General features: G+C 44.6%; 3 protein-coding genes across 10 annotated transcripts in view; 2 read left to right on the top strand and 1 right to left on the bottom strand.

Moving 5' to 3' along the window:
* The window catches only part of CLTC (clathrin heavy chain), a 33,795-nt gene extending 30,477 nt beyond the window's left edge, over window positions 1–3,318 (top strand). For both annotated transcript variants that reach the window (XM_075771564.1, XM_075771563.1), the window contains 2 exons: window positions 582–657; window positions 1,907–3,318. In XM_075771564.1, coding sequence (XP_075627679.1) covers window positions 582–657; window positions 1,907–2,031 — 201 coding nt within the window. In that variant the 3' untranslated portion in view covers window positions 2,032–3,318. The remainder of the gene's footprint in view (window positions 1–581; window positions 658–1,906) is intronic.
* Window positions 3,319–4,592: 1,274 nt separating this feature from the next.
* PTRH2 (peptidyl-tRNA hydrolase 2) lies at window positions 4,593–6,383 on the bottom strand. 3 transcript variants are annotated; one of them, XM_075771633.1, is made up of 2 exons: window positions 5,933–6,383; window positions 4,593–5,325 (listed from the first exon to the last, which is right to left on the bottom strand). In XM_075771633.1, the coding sequence occupies exons 1-2, from the start codon at window positions 6,291–6,293 to the stop codon at window positions 4,733–4,735; spliced, it is 954 nt and encodes a 317-aa protein (XP_075627748.1). In that variant the 5' UTR covers window positions 6,294–6,383; the 3' UTR covers window positions 4,593–4,732. The 3 variants fall into 3 exon arrangements, with proteins under 3 accessions (XP_075627748.1, XP_075627749.1, XP_075627751.1); XM_075771634.1 differs by having other exon boundaries at window positions 4,593–5,528; window positions 5,933–6,041; XM_075771636.1 differs by having other exon boundaries at window positions 4,593–5,263; window positions 5,933–6,031.
* VMP1 (vacuole membrane protein 1) overlaps window positions 6,034–15,121 on the top strand; it is a 71,292-nt gene continuing 62,204 nt past the window's right edge. For 4 of the 5 annotated variants that reach the window (XR_012838403.1, XR_012838402.1, XM_075771624.1 and 1 more), the window contains exons 1-3: window positions 6,034–6,160; window positions 10,566–10,697; window positions 14,985–15,086. Coding sequence is in view for 3 of the 5 variants with exons in the window: in XM_075771624.1 (XP_075627739.1) it covers window positions 15,011–15,086 (76 nt within the window). In the remaining 2 variants the exon portion in view is untranslated. Of the gene's footprint in view, window positions 6,161–6,658; window positions 7,171–10,565; window positions 10,698–14,984; window positions 15,087–15,121 lie in introns of those variants that run through there. The other variant, XM_075771623.1, reaches the window with a different exon arrangement.

Below are 15,121 nucleotides of genomic sequence, written 5' to 3'. Positions count from 1 at the left end.
GTCTTATACACATGCATTCTCTGCATTTGAACTTAAATTGCATGAGTGAATGGGTTTGGAAAGTGAAATCTTGAGGCTCAAGTGACATGTCGGATGCTATTGCAGTCTGCTGTATACAAATACCAACTTCAGATTCCTGTGCCTCGGTGTTCTGTTCAGGGAAACTTCTCCAGGTCTGGCCATTATCTTAGCAATTGTTCCAACACCAAAGGTCTCCAACTGACATTGTGCTGAAATCTGAGTTTGTGTCCTAAGGCTGTTGGTTTGAAGTAGTTGGAGTAATGCTGATGAGCTTACTGATGTCAAAGTAGCTCTAGTCCAGTATGGGACCTGTCGTACAAAGCTTCAGCCTGGAGTGAGCTTTCAAAGAAGTTCCGCAAATCCCTCAATTAGGGGTTTTTTTCAGGAAACAATCAATCTTGACTGCACCAGTACCAACATTGCTACTTGAATTGATCTTAACTTTTAAATGGTCTCCTTTTCTTGATGGGTGTTAACATACCACTAAGGCTTTTCCACTTCTCTGCCATGAGTAAGTACCTCTTTTAGAGGAGTTTTTTAATTGTTGGTCTCAATTCCAGGTGGATAAACTGGATGCATCAGAGTCTTTGAGAAAGGAAGAGGAGCAAGCTACGGAAACACAACCTATTGTTTATGGTAAGGCTTTAGTTCCTGTGCTGTCAGTAATACATTTTGCTTCTAAAACAATACTTCACTAGTGTTTTTTCCCAAGGGAGTCCTTGGAAATGTGAACATTCCTTATGTGAAATAAAGTCTTAAAGGAATGTGTTCCAAAACACTAAAGTACCACTCTAATGCTGCTGCTGAGACTGGATATGGACTGCAGGATTGAAGATTGTCCTAGCTTATTAAAGAGACACTTTCTAAAGAAAAGGAGTACAGGAGCTGTATTATTCCAGACCTCCAGCAAGTGCGTTACTTGGATCTTGCTCCACACGCTTTACTGTTACCTTGAGTATTTCCTTTGTATCTGGGTTATTCCACTAATTCTAGTAAGAGTTACAAATCTGAATTCTGTCCAGTGATAAAAGAGCCTCCAGTGTATAGCGGACATCTCTAGTCACCATGCCCTGGAGCAGTACAATAATTGTGAAATATTTGTGGCTCTACAGCCACTGGATGTGATGTTTCAGGATCTAGCTCTGAGTACTCACGTGACAAGTAACCCAAGCTATAGTCTCCAAAGCAAAAAATGTTGTAGCAGTTGTCTTTATGCACACTTCATATTCCTAATATATTTGAATTGCTGCTGTAAGGCTGAACTAGTCTGGAAACTGTGTCCTGGCCTAACATGCTGTTATAACTGCAAACTATTGGGTTTATTAAATTGTTATCATAAGTAGCTGAAAGTCAGACACTTATCAAAGATGTAATTCTCCAGAACATACTATTCCATTGCAGTGAATGCGACTTAGGAGAATGTTTCAGAAGGTGTTTCTGTATTCTGGGACTGCAGGGGTCAAGCCTTCCTATCAGGCTCACTGTAGCATAGGATTCTGGCCTTAAATGAAGCAGAGTTACCAACACAACTGGAGCAGGAAATGCTATTCAGAAGGCAAACTGATCCTGGGTAGCCCCATGCTGAAGGAATTGGAAGCTGTTCCCTTCTCTCTCCTCATCAGATTTCTACAAACTTAAATTACTTGCCCCAGATTTCAAGAATCTGTCAGTGTCCGCATACTTCCCAGTGCAGTATTTTTAGCCAGGTACTCTGTCATCCCGAGGTTTTGTGGGGAAATTCTCATTCTGGCCACTGAGGACCCTAACCCAGGGCAATGGGTTAACCCCTTGTTAAACATACAGATGTCTAGAGGGAAGTTGCAGGAATTCTGCTGACTGAACTCTTGGTACCAAGGAATAAAGCTGAAACTGTTCTGTCTTCCAGGTCAGCCCCAGCTAATGTTGACAGCAGGACCCAGTGTCGCAGTTCCTCCACAAGCACCTTTTGGCTATGGCTACACCGCACCTCCCTATGGGCAACCACAGCCTGGCTTTGGGTACAGCATGTAAGATGCAGCACAAGTCAGTTTGGAGCTAGCGTATTTTCTTACTGAAACTCCACCGTCCCTCCCCGCTTTAACTCATAACAGGGAAAAGCAAGAGTTCTGCCTCGTGTTCTTGTAACCTTTATTTCATGAAGGACTGTTTTTTCTAGCGCAAACTATTTGAATCACTTATGTTAAATCTTTTTCACATTCCATGTCATTTAGACTTTACTTTAAAAGGGGAATAGTTTAAACAACTTTGTTCAAGTGGGCTTTTGCAGGACTGCTTATTACCATTAAGTCTATTGTGAAGATTCTGATTTGCACTCTATAGTGTTAAACTCTAATATTGAATCTTAAGTTCATTGTATGTGAGCAGCTTACAGTATGTACTGTCTATTCTAAATGCATTTAAGTCTCACTGTATATTCGGAGAAAGCTAAAGTTGAAGATACTTGTATTTGACCTTGCAAGACTGCTGACAAGAGACAACACTAATCAGCATATCCTACCCTGGTTGGATTGCATAGCTCTAAAAGAATTTAAAATGCGTACAGACAACCTTGCCTGACTTAAAATGAGTAAAAGTTTTTTTTTTTCCTTAACCTATGCAGGTTTTTCAAGTTACGCATATAGAAAATGCTAGTGTCTTTTTGCTCACTCCATATGTAACAGATGACCTTACGTTGTGCTGTATCCTGTGCTTTTGTGGGACATTCCATTCAGGAACAGAGCACCATGATTCCAATCTGTGTATTTACTAACCCTGCCCTGAGGTTTGTGTATGTTGGATATTGTGGTGTTTTAGATCACTGTTTTGAGTGTACAGAAGAGAGAATTCAAGCATATTGCTGTTCAGTTTTGTTTGTGCAATTTGAAATTACTCAATTTAAAAATAAATTACTGGACTGTGGACATGCTGCATAGTGGTAGCTTCACTTTACTGTCTTCAAAAAGGACCTTTGAACTCGAACCAAGTATTATTACAGTGCTAGTAGTTTGGGGCACGCAAGTGCATACATTCAAGGCTATTGAGGGGCCATTAGAAGAGCAGCAATGGAGACCATTAGTGGTGTCTTGCACTGAGGGGGCAATACAAGAAAATCTGTAATGCTTTTTCTGTAGAAAGATTATGCCAGAGAGAAGAAAATAGCACTTTTCAAGAGTTGGCTGCATTGTGGTCAACTACAGCATATTGACCAGATGATACGTTAGGATTGTAGTAGGGTATGTCAGTTAAATTGAGATCATGTTCTAGGTATGTAAGTTGCCTTAAGTATATTTAGCTTCAAATAAAATTGACTTAAATGTTTCTCTATGAATACTGTCATATTTGAGCATAATGAGTATTATTACAGCACTGGCCCTATCTGATTGCTGGAGAAGCTTCCATCCCCAGTGTCAGGGTCCAGCTCTGAGCCCGACTCCCCTTCCTGCTCTCCCCATGACTCCCCAGTCATAGTGTGGAATCCCATCAGCCCAGCACTGCAGCAGTTCCCTGGGTAAGGCTGGGTGGAGGCAGCTGGGGGGGCTTAACCTCCCACAGGCTCTTGGTCGTTGTTCAAGAGCGTGTTGGAGTAGAAGTCCACAGTGAGTAGCGTTGGTCTTTGTAAAAGTATTATGCCTAAGACATGCACTATAAAAATGTCTCTGTTCTTTGTGTTAATGACACTTAAGCTTGTGTTTCAACCCCTCTGGTGTTTGCACTGGGTCTGTACATTTCACTGATGGAGACAAATCCAGCTGAGTTCCTGTGAAATACATTGTGTAAGAGAGCAGAAGACATGGCTGAGAGGCTGCAAGATGTGCTCAGCAGCGGTATTCTCACAAAACAGCTCTTCAACACTTACTAGTCAGTTCTGTGAGCTGCAAGGGTAAAATTTACATGTGTGCCATGATCAGTGCAGTGTGAACTCCGTCCAGTAACATCCTTAAACCCAAGATGACTTAATTAATCCCCAGTAAAACAGGATTTAAGTTAGTTGCTGTAAGACAAGCTGTTTGTACGTAGGGTAACTCCTTTACTTGGCTAAGCTGGGACTGCTGACCTGCCTGTAGATTCCTGCACCACCAGAAAGGAGTGTGGCTTGCAGCTTCTCCCCACAACTGTTCACTGGATCTTGTGGGCAGGGCTGCAAGGCCTGTTTAACTTGGTCAGTCTCATACCACTGACAAGTTATTGCATCAGTTACTCTGTCAGAAGTGGTTGGCACAGGAAGCTGGCTACAGCTGCCCCCAGCTGTATGGGGCAATCTTTAACTGCTTCAGCAGCTGATCTTCTCTGAATTAAAGAATGTATTTCTTAAACAAAAAAAAGCCCACAAACCCCTCCTGTAAGGCAGAGAGGGGGAATCTCTGTCATTTTTAGCACATGGGACAAATTCACTTAAACTTCAGTAATACTTCTATTCAGCCAGCAAACCAGACCAAGTACAAAATCCTCAGTCAATATTGCACAAGACTTACGTGTACTGGGCTCCTTCTTATGGGTAGTAACATTCTGCCAGCTCTGCTTTCCTCAACTCCCCTGAGCCCAGCATTTGCTTTCCCACTTTAGAACACTATACAGAAGCTAGAGAAACCCAATTTGTAAATTTAAGTCTCTTACAAAAACTGATTATTTTATTTATACTGAGAGAACATACAGAAAAAAATCCCAAAACCTGGATTTTTATCCCTTCAGTACTGATACACACCACTGTGTTCAGATTCCTTTGGTCCCTAGTTTAGAAGAGTTTTAGGTGACCAGAAACTTTATCTACTACATCAGCTGGTCCCGGTCCAATACCAAGGACTGTCTGGGAGCCTGGAGCTATCTGAGTACGACCGGCATCTTGTATTAAGCTCACAGTCAGTCCGAGGTGTTTAGCATGAGCCAGGAGTTGGATCAGAGTCTCTTCATCGGGAGCTTTGAGGACCACTTTCGGCTGTCCGCAGTACTCCCACTGTTTCAGGAGTTCGGGATTTCTTCTCTGAACTTGCTTGTAGGCGGAAACAGCGGCATGGGAACACTGTGCTGCTACTTTACCCTTCCCCATCTTCAAATCGTTGCGGACAATCAGCACCATCTTGAACTCTCCGGACTCTCCCATGATGTCAGCTTCGCTCCCCAGATTGCTGGTGGGCGCGGTCATTCCGGTTTTGGGCTGTCTTAAAAGTCTCCCTCGAATGCCCCATCCCAGGCACACGCCGCACGCGACTCCAGCAATGACACTGAGGAACCCGGGCTTAGAGAGATAATCCATGATGGAGACTGGCTGTGAAAGGAGGGGGGAAAGGCAGAACTTACTCGAGCGTTTTACAGCTGCCGAGAGTGCACCTGGTTATTTGGAGATAACGTTTGTGAAATTTAAAAAAAATTTAAAAATTATCCCATCTTCTTGCGTTGGGAAGGGATGCTCGGAGACACCCTTCTCGGTGTTGTGGTCTCCTGCCTTCCCAGCGACACCTAATTGCAAAGATGTCACTGGTGACGTCAGGTGCACAACACACCCGTGATGGGCTTCAACTCGGGAAAGAGAGCTAAGGAAAAAATTGCAAATTACGTGGAAATTAGACCTAAAAATGGTGAGAGACGGTAAAAAGGTGGGGGTTTAAAGCCGGTACCCGAAATGCACTGACGGGCTGCTGCTCGGGAGAACGAGGGGCGGAGCAGAGCCGCCTCCCGCTCCACCGAGGGCTGCGGCGGCTCGGGCAGCCACGGCCCCGCCAGGCCCCGCCAGGCCCCGCCAGGCCCTGGGGGCGCGACCGCAGCGGACAGGCCGGCGCCCGGTAAACCTCAACCTGGTGGAAGAAGGCGGCAAAAACCGAGAGCGAAACGAGCCGGGCCGGGCCGGGTCCCGGGGGCAGCGCCGGAGCCGGGCCGGGTCCCCGCGGCCCTCAGAGAGCCCCGGCGGCCGGGAGGGGCCGCCCCCGCCCCCGCTTACCTGCCACGCGCCCGCCAGGCCGCTGCCGCCCCGCCGTCGCCCGGAAGTGACGCCACCAGCGAGGGGCGGGACGCTGCCGCCGGCCGGCCGCGGCCCGCAGGAGGGAGGGGCAGGGAGTGCGGCGCGGGGGGAAGTGACGCGCACCGGTAGGAGGGAAGGTGAGGATTTGGCCCCGCCTCCACTTCCGGGTTGGCCCGGGCCCAGCGGGACCTACCGGCGCGGAGCGTGGTGAGTTGCGGCGCTGGGCCGGGGCCGGTCGGGGGTGCTCGGCTGGGTCGGCTCGGCTGCCGGCAGGGCCTTCCCTGGCGGGCGGGGCTCCGCGCCGCCGTCCCGTCAGCGGCACCTGCCCGGCTTCCCCCATCCCGCCCCCTCAGACACCGGCCTCCGGGCCGCTCCCCTCACGGCCGCCCCGCACCGGCGTCGCTCCCCTCCCCTTTCCCGCTGTGGTGACGCGCGTGACCGCACCGAGTCGCGCTGCTGGCGGGACGGTCCCGGCCCCGGGGCGGCGGGGGGAGGCGTCCGGCGGCGGGGGCGGGGGGGGGTGGTCGGGAGAGCCGCCAGCGGGCGGAGTCGGCGGCGCCCCGGGACACCGTGACCCAGCGGCGGCCCACACGGTGTTGGGCGAGTCCGGGGCCGGGAGGGGTGACGGGAGAGGCCCGGTCGGGGTGGGGGAACTGCGTGTGGGGTAACCGGGAGGTGACGGCGGGCTGGCCGTTGGAAGGGTGAAGGAGGCCGGGAGGGGAAGGAGCCGTCCCCGAGGCGCTGAAGTGCGGGAGGAAGCGTCTCGCCGTCGTTCCGGGCGAAACCTGCGCTGCTGCGGATTCATCTCCGTCCCGCTGGACACCTGCTCTGCTCGGGACGCTTCCCGTCGCGCCGGACAAACCCCTGGAAACCGTACGATAGACTCGCCCTGCTGTGGCCCAAGGGACGGTGCCTGATGACACAGTGAGAAATTCATCCCGGTAGCTGTGAGGAGTCGGACACCGATGGCCTTTGCTTCTCCAGTAGAAACGCGTTGTGCTTTCCTAGCTGGGTTGCTAACTGCCTCCCCTCCTCTGCACCACGCCGACCGCCCTCGTCCCTATAGACCATCCGTGGCTTGTCCTGCGGACGCGGGTGCTTAGGCCCGGATCCATGAAGACTCTTAGTGTCTCATTTCCGTTGCCTGAAATTAAGCACCTAGATGTGTTTGTCTGGTTTTTAGTTCTCTGGCCAATGTCATCTCGTGATTACAGAAGGTAATAAAGCAGAAAGATTTCTGGTCTGTTCCAGTTTTGCCTCTTAGCTCTTTGGCAAGTCGTGTAGGTGACCTGAGGGAAGGGGTAAGAAGCTTGATGATAGTGGCTGTTTTTCTATAAATTGCAGTGAATCCAGGTTATCCCCTTTGAACTGCACATATGACATTTCTTCAGGGTTCTCTCCTGTCCCTGTTTTCCCTGCTATGTGAGGTGGTGCTTACCAACAAGTGGGTATCCTGGTTTAGTTAGTGTTGATAATATGGGTTGAGCACTCTGAGGTGGAGAGAATGTGATATTACTCTTTTATGTCTTGGAGCATATGAATTTTGTTTGAGCAGTGGTTCTGGTACTGTTTTACTGTTAGCACTTCTGCTCTTTGAAGGTTGTTTAACCCCGGTTCCTGCTAGATCAGTCGATTGGGGGTTCTCATGCTTTATACCATCTTACCTTACGATAGCATATATAAGTTCTTCCTAATGCATTCATTTTCCTATTAAAATAGGCTTCATTATGTCAGTCCTCTTTCTTTCAATCCCTTATTTCTGCAGCATGGACTTTTCTTTATTCCTTATCGGTCACAAGTGACAGTTGTGATGATTGCTTCATCCCATGTTTTCACATGAGAGTTTGAAAAAACATGTTTCCAGTTGTGCAATGGAGGGTGAGCACTACTTATTAATCTGAGCTAAGCTTAGCTTCTTGTCCTACTTAACACCTGAAATCAGTGGTACTTGGAATTTTTGTGGGAAAGGATAGGAGGAGACTTAGTAGCTTTTAAGTGGGTAGTAGCAATGCAGCAGGTGAGTATACTGGAAACCAGCCTCTTTGCTGGAACATCTGCACTATTTCCACCTTAAAGCTTTTTTCCTGTGGTTGTCTTTGAATATCTTTTGAATGTCATAACTGTTTCTGACTACATCTTGTGAATATGTCTCCCTAGAATGTTTTGTGGAATTAGTGCATATTTTGAGATCTCCTCTTCTTAACAAGCTTTGGTTTTAAAGAACTATTGCTCCTGATGTATAGTAAGAGTAGGCCAGTTCTTCTGGTATAATGGTGATGGGAAACATAGTATTATCTGAAGGTTCAAACTTTAACTTCTGTTTCTTGTGGAGAAGTCTGAGTTGGATGGACTTTGCCATTCCACAAGAACAAAGAGCACGGCCTTGAAGCTGTTGCAACACTAAGCTTTTTGTATTCCTCTGGCAGGTTGGAACCATAGTCATGGGGCAGCACCTTGCTGGTTTTGGTGCTGCGCTGACCAGGTGGACGCAGGAGACAGTAAGATGTTACTAGCGAGGCAGACAGATGTTCAGTGTATTTCAAACTTGTTAAAAGAATATTCTTCTCTCTTACAAGGCTCAGAATTAGCCTCTGTGATTCACAGAGAATTAGCCTCTGTGATATGGGCAGCGTATTCTCATTGAATGGCCAAGGCAGCCATAGTGTAACCTGGATTGGTTCCAGTTAGAGACTGTTCACGTCTTTGAAAAGCAGAAGTCGTCTCAGGAGCGTGTTCCAGCTGCTGTTTTCTGTGGGGTTTGTTAGATGCTTCTGTCCATTCCCTTTCATCGGTGCCGTACCTCCTCTTACAGAAGCAGCACTCTGGATATAATGGCTGGGCAGGTTCAAGCATCTTCTTGTGGGGAAACTGTCTCCCAGCACTTACAAGAGGGCAAAGGCAAAGTTCCTACCAAGTCTGCGTGCTCCACCAGCTCCTGGAGGAGTCAGAGGTGGCGATTCTTAAGAATGCATTTATACACTTTATTTTTCTAACTCTTCTTTCTTTCCTAGTCAACTTTTAGCAGACCTTTTTTGTGCAGGATGTGTTAACATCTTGTGACAATTCCTGTGACCTTCCTTTCCTCTGTGCCTTTTGGAAGCATAGGCAGGCTGATGGTGGAGAGTTTGGCTGCCACCTTCCGAATGCGCAATGCAGTCAGAGGGCTGAGACACAAACGTCTTGGCAGAAAGTATGTGCGTGGATTTCTGTATAGCCCTCTGGAACTGAGGATGTGAAAGACACCGTGTCAGTTTAGTCACCTGAATATTAAGTTATGGTCTTTTTTCCAATCCTGTGTGGCCCCTCTCTCCAAAGCCTTTCTCTCTGCTCCTATCAGTCTTTCCAAGTCATCAGTTTTGGTGTAAGGGCTGCTTGGGCATACGTGACGTGCCCTCCCCAAGAGGTACATTATCATGGCGCTGTAGTACTTGTTGCTGAGTCCCTGTTTGAGAGAGGACATGAGGTACGGTGTGTTATAATGCTGTCTCATTCAAAATCTGGATGGAGTTAAGCTGGTGCTTGGGAAATTGAAGTTAGCATAGCAGCACAGCAGTAGGATGTCTCCTGTGATGTCCTCAGGTCACCCTCTCAGCAGCGTATTTCACCCTCTCTGATAACCTTGAGGTGGTTTTCTCAGCAGCTGGTTGAGCATTGCTCCCGTCAGCAGAGCAGCAGTCTTGTTCTGTAAGCTGTGATCTGCACCCCAGGCTTGCTGCCTCCTGCCAGCGTAAGGAGCGCAGAACTCGTCTGTGATCTGCATTATAGCATCAGATGCTACACTGATAATGTTCACATTTCCGGTTATTTCAATTTCCTTTCTTTTAAATAAATCTTTTTCTTTTTTTTTTTTTAAAGTTTCAGCAAAAGATCACTGCAAAGACCTGAACAATGTGAATTTTGTCTTTCCTACCCTCTTCCATGCCTTTTCATCTATATATTGTGTAATGACTCTACTGTATTATTATAGAACCTGATTCTACTGCTGGATCTACACAGACCACCATCAATATTCATGTTTCACCTGAGAAAATCCACCAGGGAGAACGGTTTAATATATGTGGCCTTAACGGCAGAGACAGAACTTTTAGTAACCTCAAAAGAAAATGCGCAGCATCCCTGAAACTCATGTTACAATGATATTAAATCATTCTTTCCTAAAAGATGTCTCAAAGTCTTTTTGGAAAAGTGGAAATTTTAACTCTAAATTGTAAGATGACTTTTTTGAATTAGAAATTAGAATTAGAAATGGCTAGGAATTAGAAAATAGGTCTGGTGTACAGAGGCATAACCCAAAAATGGAAACCTATGGTCTTTAACTGAATTACTTTTCCTTTGAGAGATTAAACTATTTTAGTTAGAAAAACATTTTTAGTATGGGAATAAATGCACTCATATCAACCCATTAATGTTAAATCTGTGGAGATTTTGAATGTCTTTCAGATGTGTCCTAATTTATTTTAATTGAATGCTTCCCATGAGTGTTAACGGACTGGAAAAAATCAAGCAGTCACTTTTTCTATTTTCTGTCATCTTTAGGAAAGTTATTAACCTTCAAGTTAGGGTCTGTGTCAGTTTTGTATCACATGATGAACAGTATTATCTTACTCTGTAGGGACAGAAGGTTTGGAAGAGCAGTCGCTTCAGTCTTGAATGTCTACAGAGCTGAGGACGTAGTTGTCTGTTCTGCTGGCTTGAAATACAGAAGAAGTAGTGAAGAGTGACACAGTTGTACAGAGCTGAAAGGGTATGTAACGTTTCACTTCGACTGATCTCATCCTTCACCGAAATGTTTTCATGTGCCAGGCAGTCTTTGACTTTTGAGGGAAAGTGCTCTCCAGGCTGCTACTTTGCCAAGAAACTGTTAACTTACTCCCTGTGTAAATTATTGCCTATGTAAAGCATTTGATGACTGAAACAAAACCATATTACACATGTGTAATGTTGTCTATTTTAGTGCAATTACTTAACCACCTGTGAAAGTCTGGTTTTTAATCTTTTGTTCTCTTTGTTGTAATTGAAGAACAGTGATGTAGACGAAGAAGAAGGAATAGTTTATCAGAAAAGTTGAGGAGAGAGAAGGAGCAGGATACCGGCAGGATTGGAGCATTTGGCTTAAAATGCAAGAAATGACAAGACTGAAAATGGTGTGTTGCTAAGGCGGCTGGGAGAAAACATCAGCAAAATGGTCTAAGCTATAAATCTGGTTCTAGCAGCTGTGTGATGAGTAACTTTGATGGAGATGAGAGTCAGGGGTCTAGGGTGTCTTTAAGTAAGAAGTGGTAAGAATTCGCGATTTGAACAATGTCTGGGAAAGTGGTGAGATCATTAAAATAGTTTAACAGCTTCCTTGTTCCAGCACATTGGAAAGGAGTCCTCAAAAAAAATCCTTAGTACAGACCACAAGTCCACATTCTGCTCCTCCAAGTGAGAGTGCAAGCACCCAAATGCTTTGTCTTAAACTGTTTCCTTTTACGTCAGTGCACCCAACACTTGGGTGCTTCAGCAGCCTCCCCAGAGCTTCAGAAAGAAGAGACTTCTGTCCTTTTCTCTGATTACGGTGTGCAGAGATTGCAGTGCCTGATTTTGTTATGTTCTCATGCTCTAATAGCTTGTTATGCTTTGTCTCACTTATGCTGTGAAGTGCCAGTCACAGTTACCATAAGCCCTTTTTGTTGGCCGATTTACATTTTGACTAGCAATAATTGTCTTTTTATGCTTAGCGTTATGGATTGCGCTAAAGCTGAATAGTGTTTTGTGGGGTGTTTGTTCAGCCCTACAAAGAAGTTCTTGTGTGAGCACAGCTCTAACAAATGATCTAAGCAACTCTAATACAAAAACTGTTCAAAGTTGTTTTTTTCACTCTTTTAAATAGTTTATTTTTATGTTTGCTGGTAACTACTCAATGTATTAGGCAAACTTATTTTTAGATGTGGACTCTGTCTTTTTCAGCGTTCATAAGAAGTGAAGTTCTGTTTAGCAGATGGAATTTAATTTCCTGTACTGAGCTCTCATGGATTTGGTGTAGACTTGAGGATGTGGACTCAGTTAATGAAAGATAACTCCATTTTGGGTCAGACTCCCACTCCAATTAATCGCCACAGGGAGACATTAGTGCAGGACTAGTGATTCTAATAGGCGTCAAACAGAGCAACAGATCAGAGTGCTGAGCTTTCTGGATGCGCATCCTCCAGTTCCTTATGCTAAGATGCTTTAGGTATAATTAGACTTTGGTAATTGGGAGAGTTTTTTCTGAAACCAGTAAGGGTTTAGTTTCTGAATTGCAGCCTGTTTGGGCTTGCCAGGTATCAAATCTCCTAGTCAACTGTATTCTTAAATACAAGTTTTTAGAGCTTTTCTGCAGAATGGTTGAACTTTAAGACCTTCTTAACGAGTATTCGCCCTACAGAAGTGTGCAAGGGGATTATTTATCTGCTTTGCTGGAAACGTTGACTTGTGTACTTGAGGTAGTGTTACGCAAAGCTAATCCCAGATTAGTGCCTTTCCAAGCAGGCAGGGTAAAACTGGCTCTGTTAGTTGAGCTTGGGAAGGCTGTAATGCGTACATACGTAACAAAGCACCTGAGATCCCTAGAGACTGATGATTTTTATGTGCCAGAAAGATGTTTAACGGATTGCAGTGGAATTCAGCTCATGGAGAGGGAGTGTTGTGCACAGCCTAGATTTTAGCATCAAACATGGAGAGCAGTTGGTATTACAGTAAATTAACTTTCTCGAAATGTAATTAAGCTGAGCAGAGACCAAACCAATTGAGGCTTCAATTTTGAAGGTTGCATTTGCACAAGGAAAAAAAAGATTTATTTCAAAATGAGGAACATGCGGCTTCCACTTACAAATAAATAAAACTTATTTTGTTTTGGTTTAACATTTGTTACTTTTAAGCCAACAAGATGTGACTGAAGTTCCCTAAACCAGAACTTTTTTTAGGGTGGCTGTGTGCAGGACAGCTCTGATGGCTTTTGCTGCCTAAGCAGCTTACGGCAAACAACAGGGTTTCTAACTACGGATGCCCAATTTAAATATTCCCCTCTGCAATTTGAGCTTTGTGTGTGTTAATACATGTGTGTGTGATATACATACGTATGTGCGTATGTAAGCTTATATCGTATATGTATATAAATATGTATTTATAGAGGTAAAAAAATAAAAGCACCACGAGCAAGTGCAGTCAGTAGAAACAAACCACTCCACCATCTACAGGGACTTACTGTCCTGAAGAAATTAGCAGATGGCCAAACATCTGATCCTTGTATCGCCATAGGAACTGACCAGTTATCCTCAGTTAAGTGCTGGTGTAATTCCCCTGACTTTCAGAGTGTCAGGCTGCTATAAAACCGATCTGAGGAGAGAAGGAGGTTCACATTTCTCTGGTGGTTGACGAGCAGCAAACCTTTGATTGCAAGTGACTGCAGAATGCTGCTGTAGAGCTCTTACTGCAGCAGGTCAGTCCTCTGTTGTCCTTGGCTGACTGTGGAGCTCTTCAGTATTTTTCAGAAGCAAACTCTTGCAAGGCTGTTTTACTAATTTTCTTGATGGTTTGGGTATTCTAGGGCCCAAGTTTCAATGAATAAAAACTGTAACATGCAGGAGATTTTAACTGGACAGATTTCTGTGCATTTCATTTCAGGAAGGAGGTGTTGGAGGAAGGACTCCTTCCCGAGACCTTGGTGCTTTTGATGATTGGGTTTTAAGTAAAGCCCTTTAATAATCGCATTCTAGCCAGCAATTTTATCTGTATTAGAAGTAAAGCACAGGGCTGGTACTTGTTTAGAAGAACATCTGTCTAAAACTGACTTGTGAAACCCAGGAAATATTCAACAAATACAGTATCTGAAATCTTTTAACATTTTATTAAAAAAATTGACAAACTTATTGCAGTCTGGATCAAAGGGGCGATCTCACTCCTGTTTACTAAACCTGAATTGCTGCTTGGCTCTTAAACCTGACATAAATCAAAGGGGAAGTATTTTTTCTGTAAAACTTTTTAATTTCCTCCACTAGACAGTTTTATATAACCTGTCATTTGGATATTGCACTATTTTTCTTTCCAACAAACGCAGCATATCAAAAACTGTAAATCATGTTTGCTTACAAGGAGAAATGCAATGCAAATACGATGTTTTAGCTTTGTGGGACTCTTTTTATTTTTCCAAAATAAAATTCCAGAAACTGTTTTAAGATTCAAGAGAGGATTTTTAAAGCAAGGAGTCTGACTGGCTACTTTCTGCATGTTTGATTGCATAAGAATTGTCAGCTGTTCAGCTTTGGGGGTTTTTTTAAGGAAAAATAAAAAAGAAGCTTTTGCAACATTCTGATTTATGCTGACTTCCAATTATTACACTGTTTACTCTCCTGGATAAGCAAAACCACAGCCGTTCTTTTGGACTTTTTAAGGCTGATCTCACTAGAGAGAGCCTAAACCAACAGACAGAATGTACACTTTCCAAAAAAACGTTCCCTCAGAGAGCTGTTTTCCATTGAAGAGTTTACCTTTTCTGGTTTAGAGATACTAGACTGTGCAAAACGTGAGATGCAGCTGTGTATCTTAGTTACCATATTGAGGGCTGTGTTTTTAGGCTGTGAGGTTTTTGAGGTCTACTTGCATACTAACTACCTGGAAGCTTAATGCCAGAGTAGATGCTTTCTAATAGGAGAATTAAATCTTAAGTGCACCTCTCTCGGGATTGAACTGAGGTTTGTATGAAGCTCTGCTGCTTCTGGAGCCCAAACAGTGGGCTGATTAGCAGAAGGGATTGTTTAACAAGCTTTTGTTCAGTTGTTAGAAGTGGGGGAGTTTTGTCATTTAAGAGAAAAATTTAGATTTTATGTAGGTGGAAATGTTTTAATCTTTGTCATTGTGGGAATTAAATCACTTTCTCCGTTTTAATGGTGTAAGGCAGGATAACTATGATTTGGATTTGGAGAACTGCCTGTATCCTCTGACTGTGGAGTAAATGGAGTTTTCATAACCAGAAATGGAGACATTACGCTTTCTGGTTTTCTTCTGCTATTAGATCCCTATACGTGACTGATCTATGAAATGGCAGAGAATGGAACAGATTGTGACCAGAGACGCATAGGAATGATCAAAGAACAACACAATGGAAACTTTACAGGTAGGTGGAAAAGGACTTGATGTTCGCAGCTGGTC

This window comes from Balearica regulorum, chromosome 19 (assembly GCF_011004875.1).
Source record: "Balearica regulorum gibbericeps isolate bBalReg1 chromosome 19, bBalReg1.pri, whole genome shotgun sequence".
Classification (NCBI taxonomy): domain Eukaryota; kingdom Metazoa; phylum Chordata; class Aves; order Gruiformes; family Gruidae; genus Balearica; species Balearica regulorum.
This window is presented reverse-complemented; position numbering and strand designations above follow the sequence as displayed.

Coding starts and splice junctions, on each gene's coding strand:
- PTRH2 (XM_075771633.1), bottom strand. CDS start 6,293: ATGGGGGAAGCCGGGCAGGTGCCGCTGACGGGACGGCGGCGCGGAGCC. Junction 5,326..5,932: donor GCCTGGCGGGCGCGTGGCAG/GTAAGCGGGGGC, acceptor CCAAATAACCAG/GTGCACTCTCGGCAGCTGTA.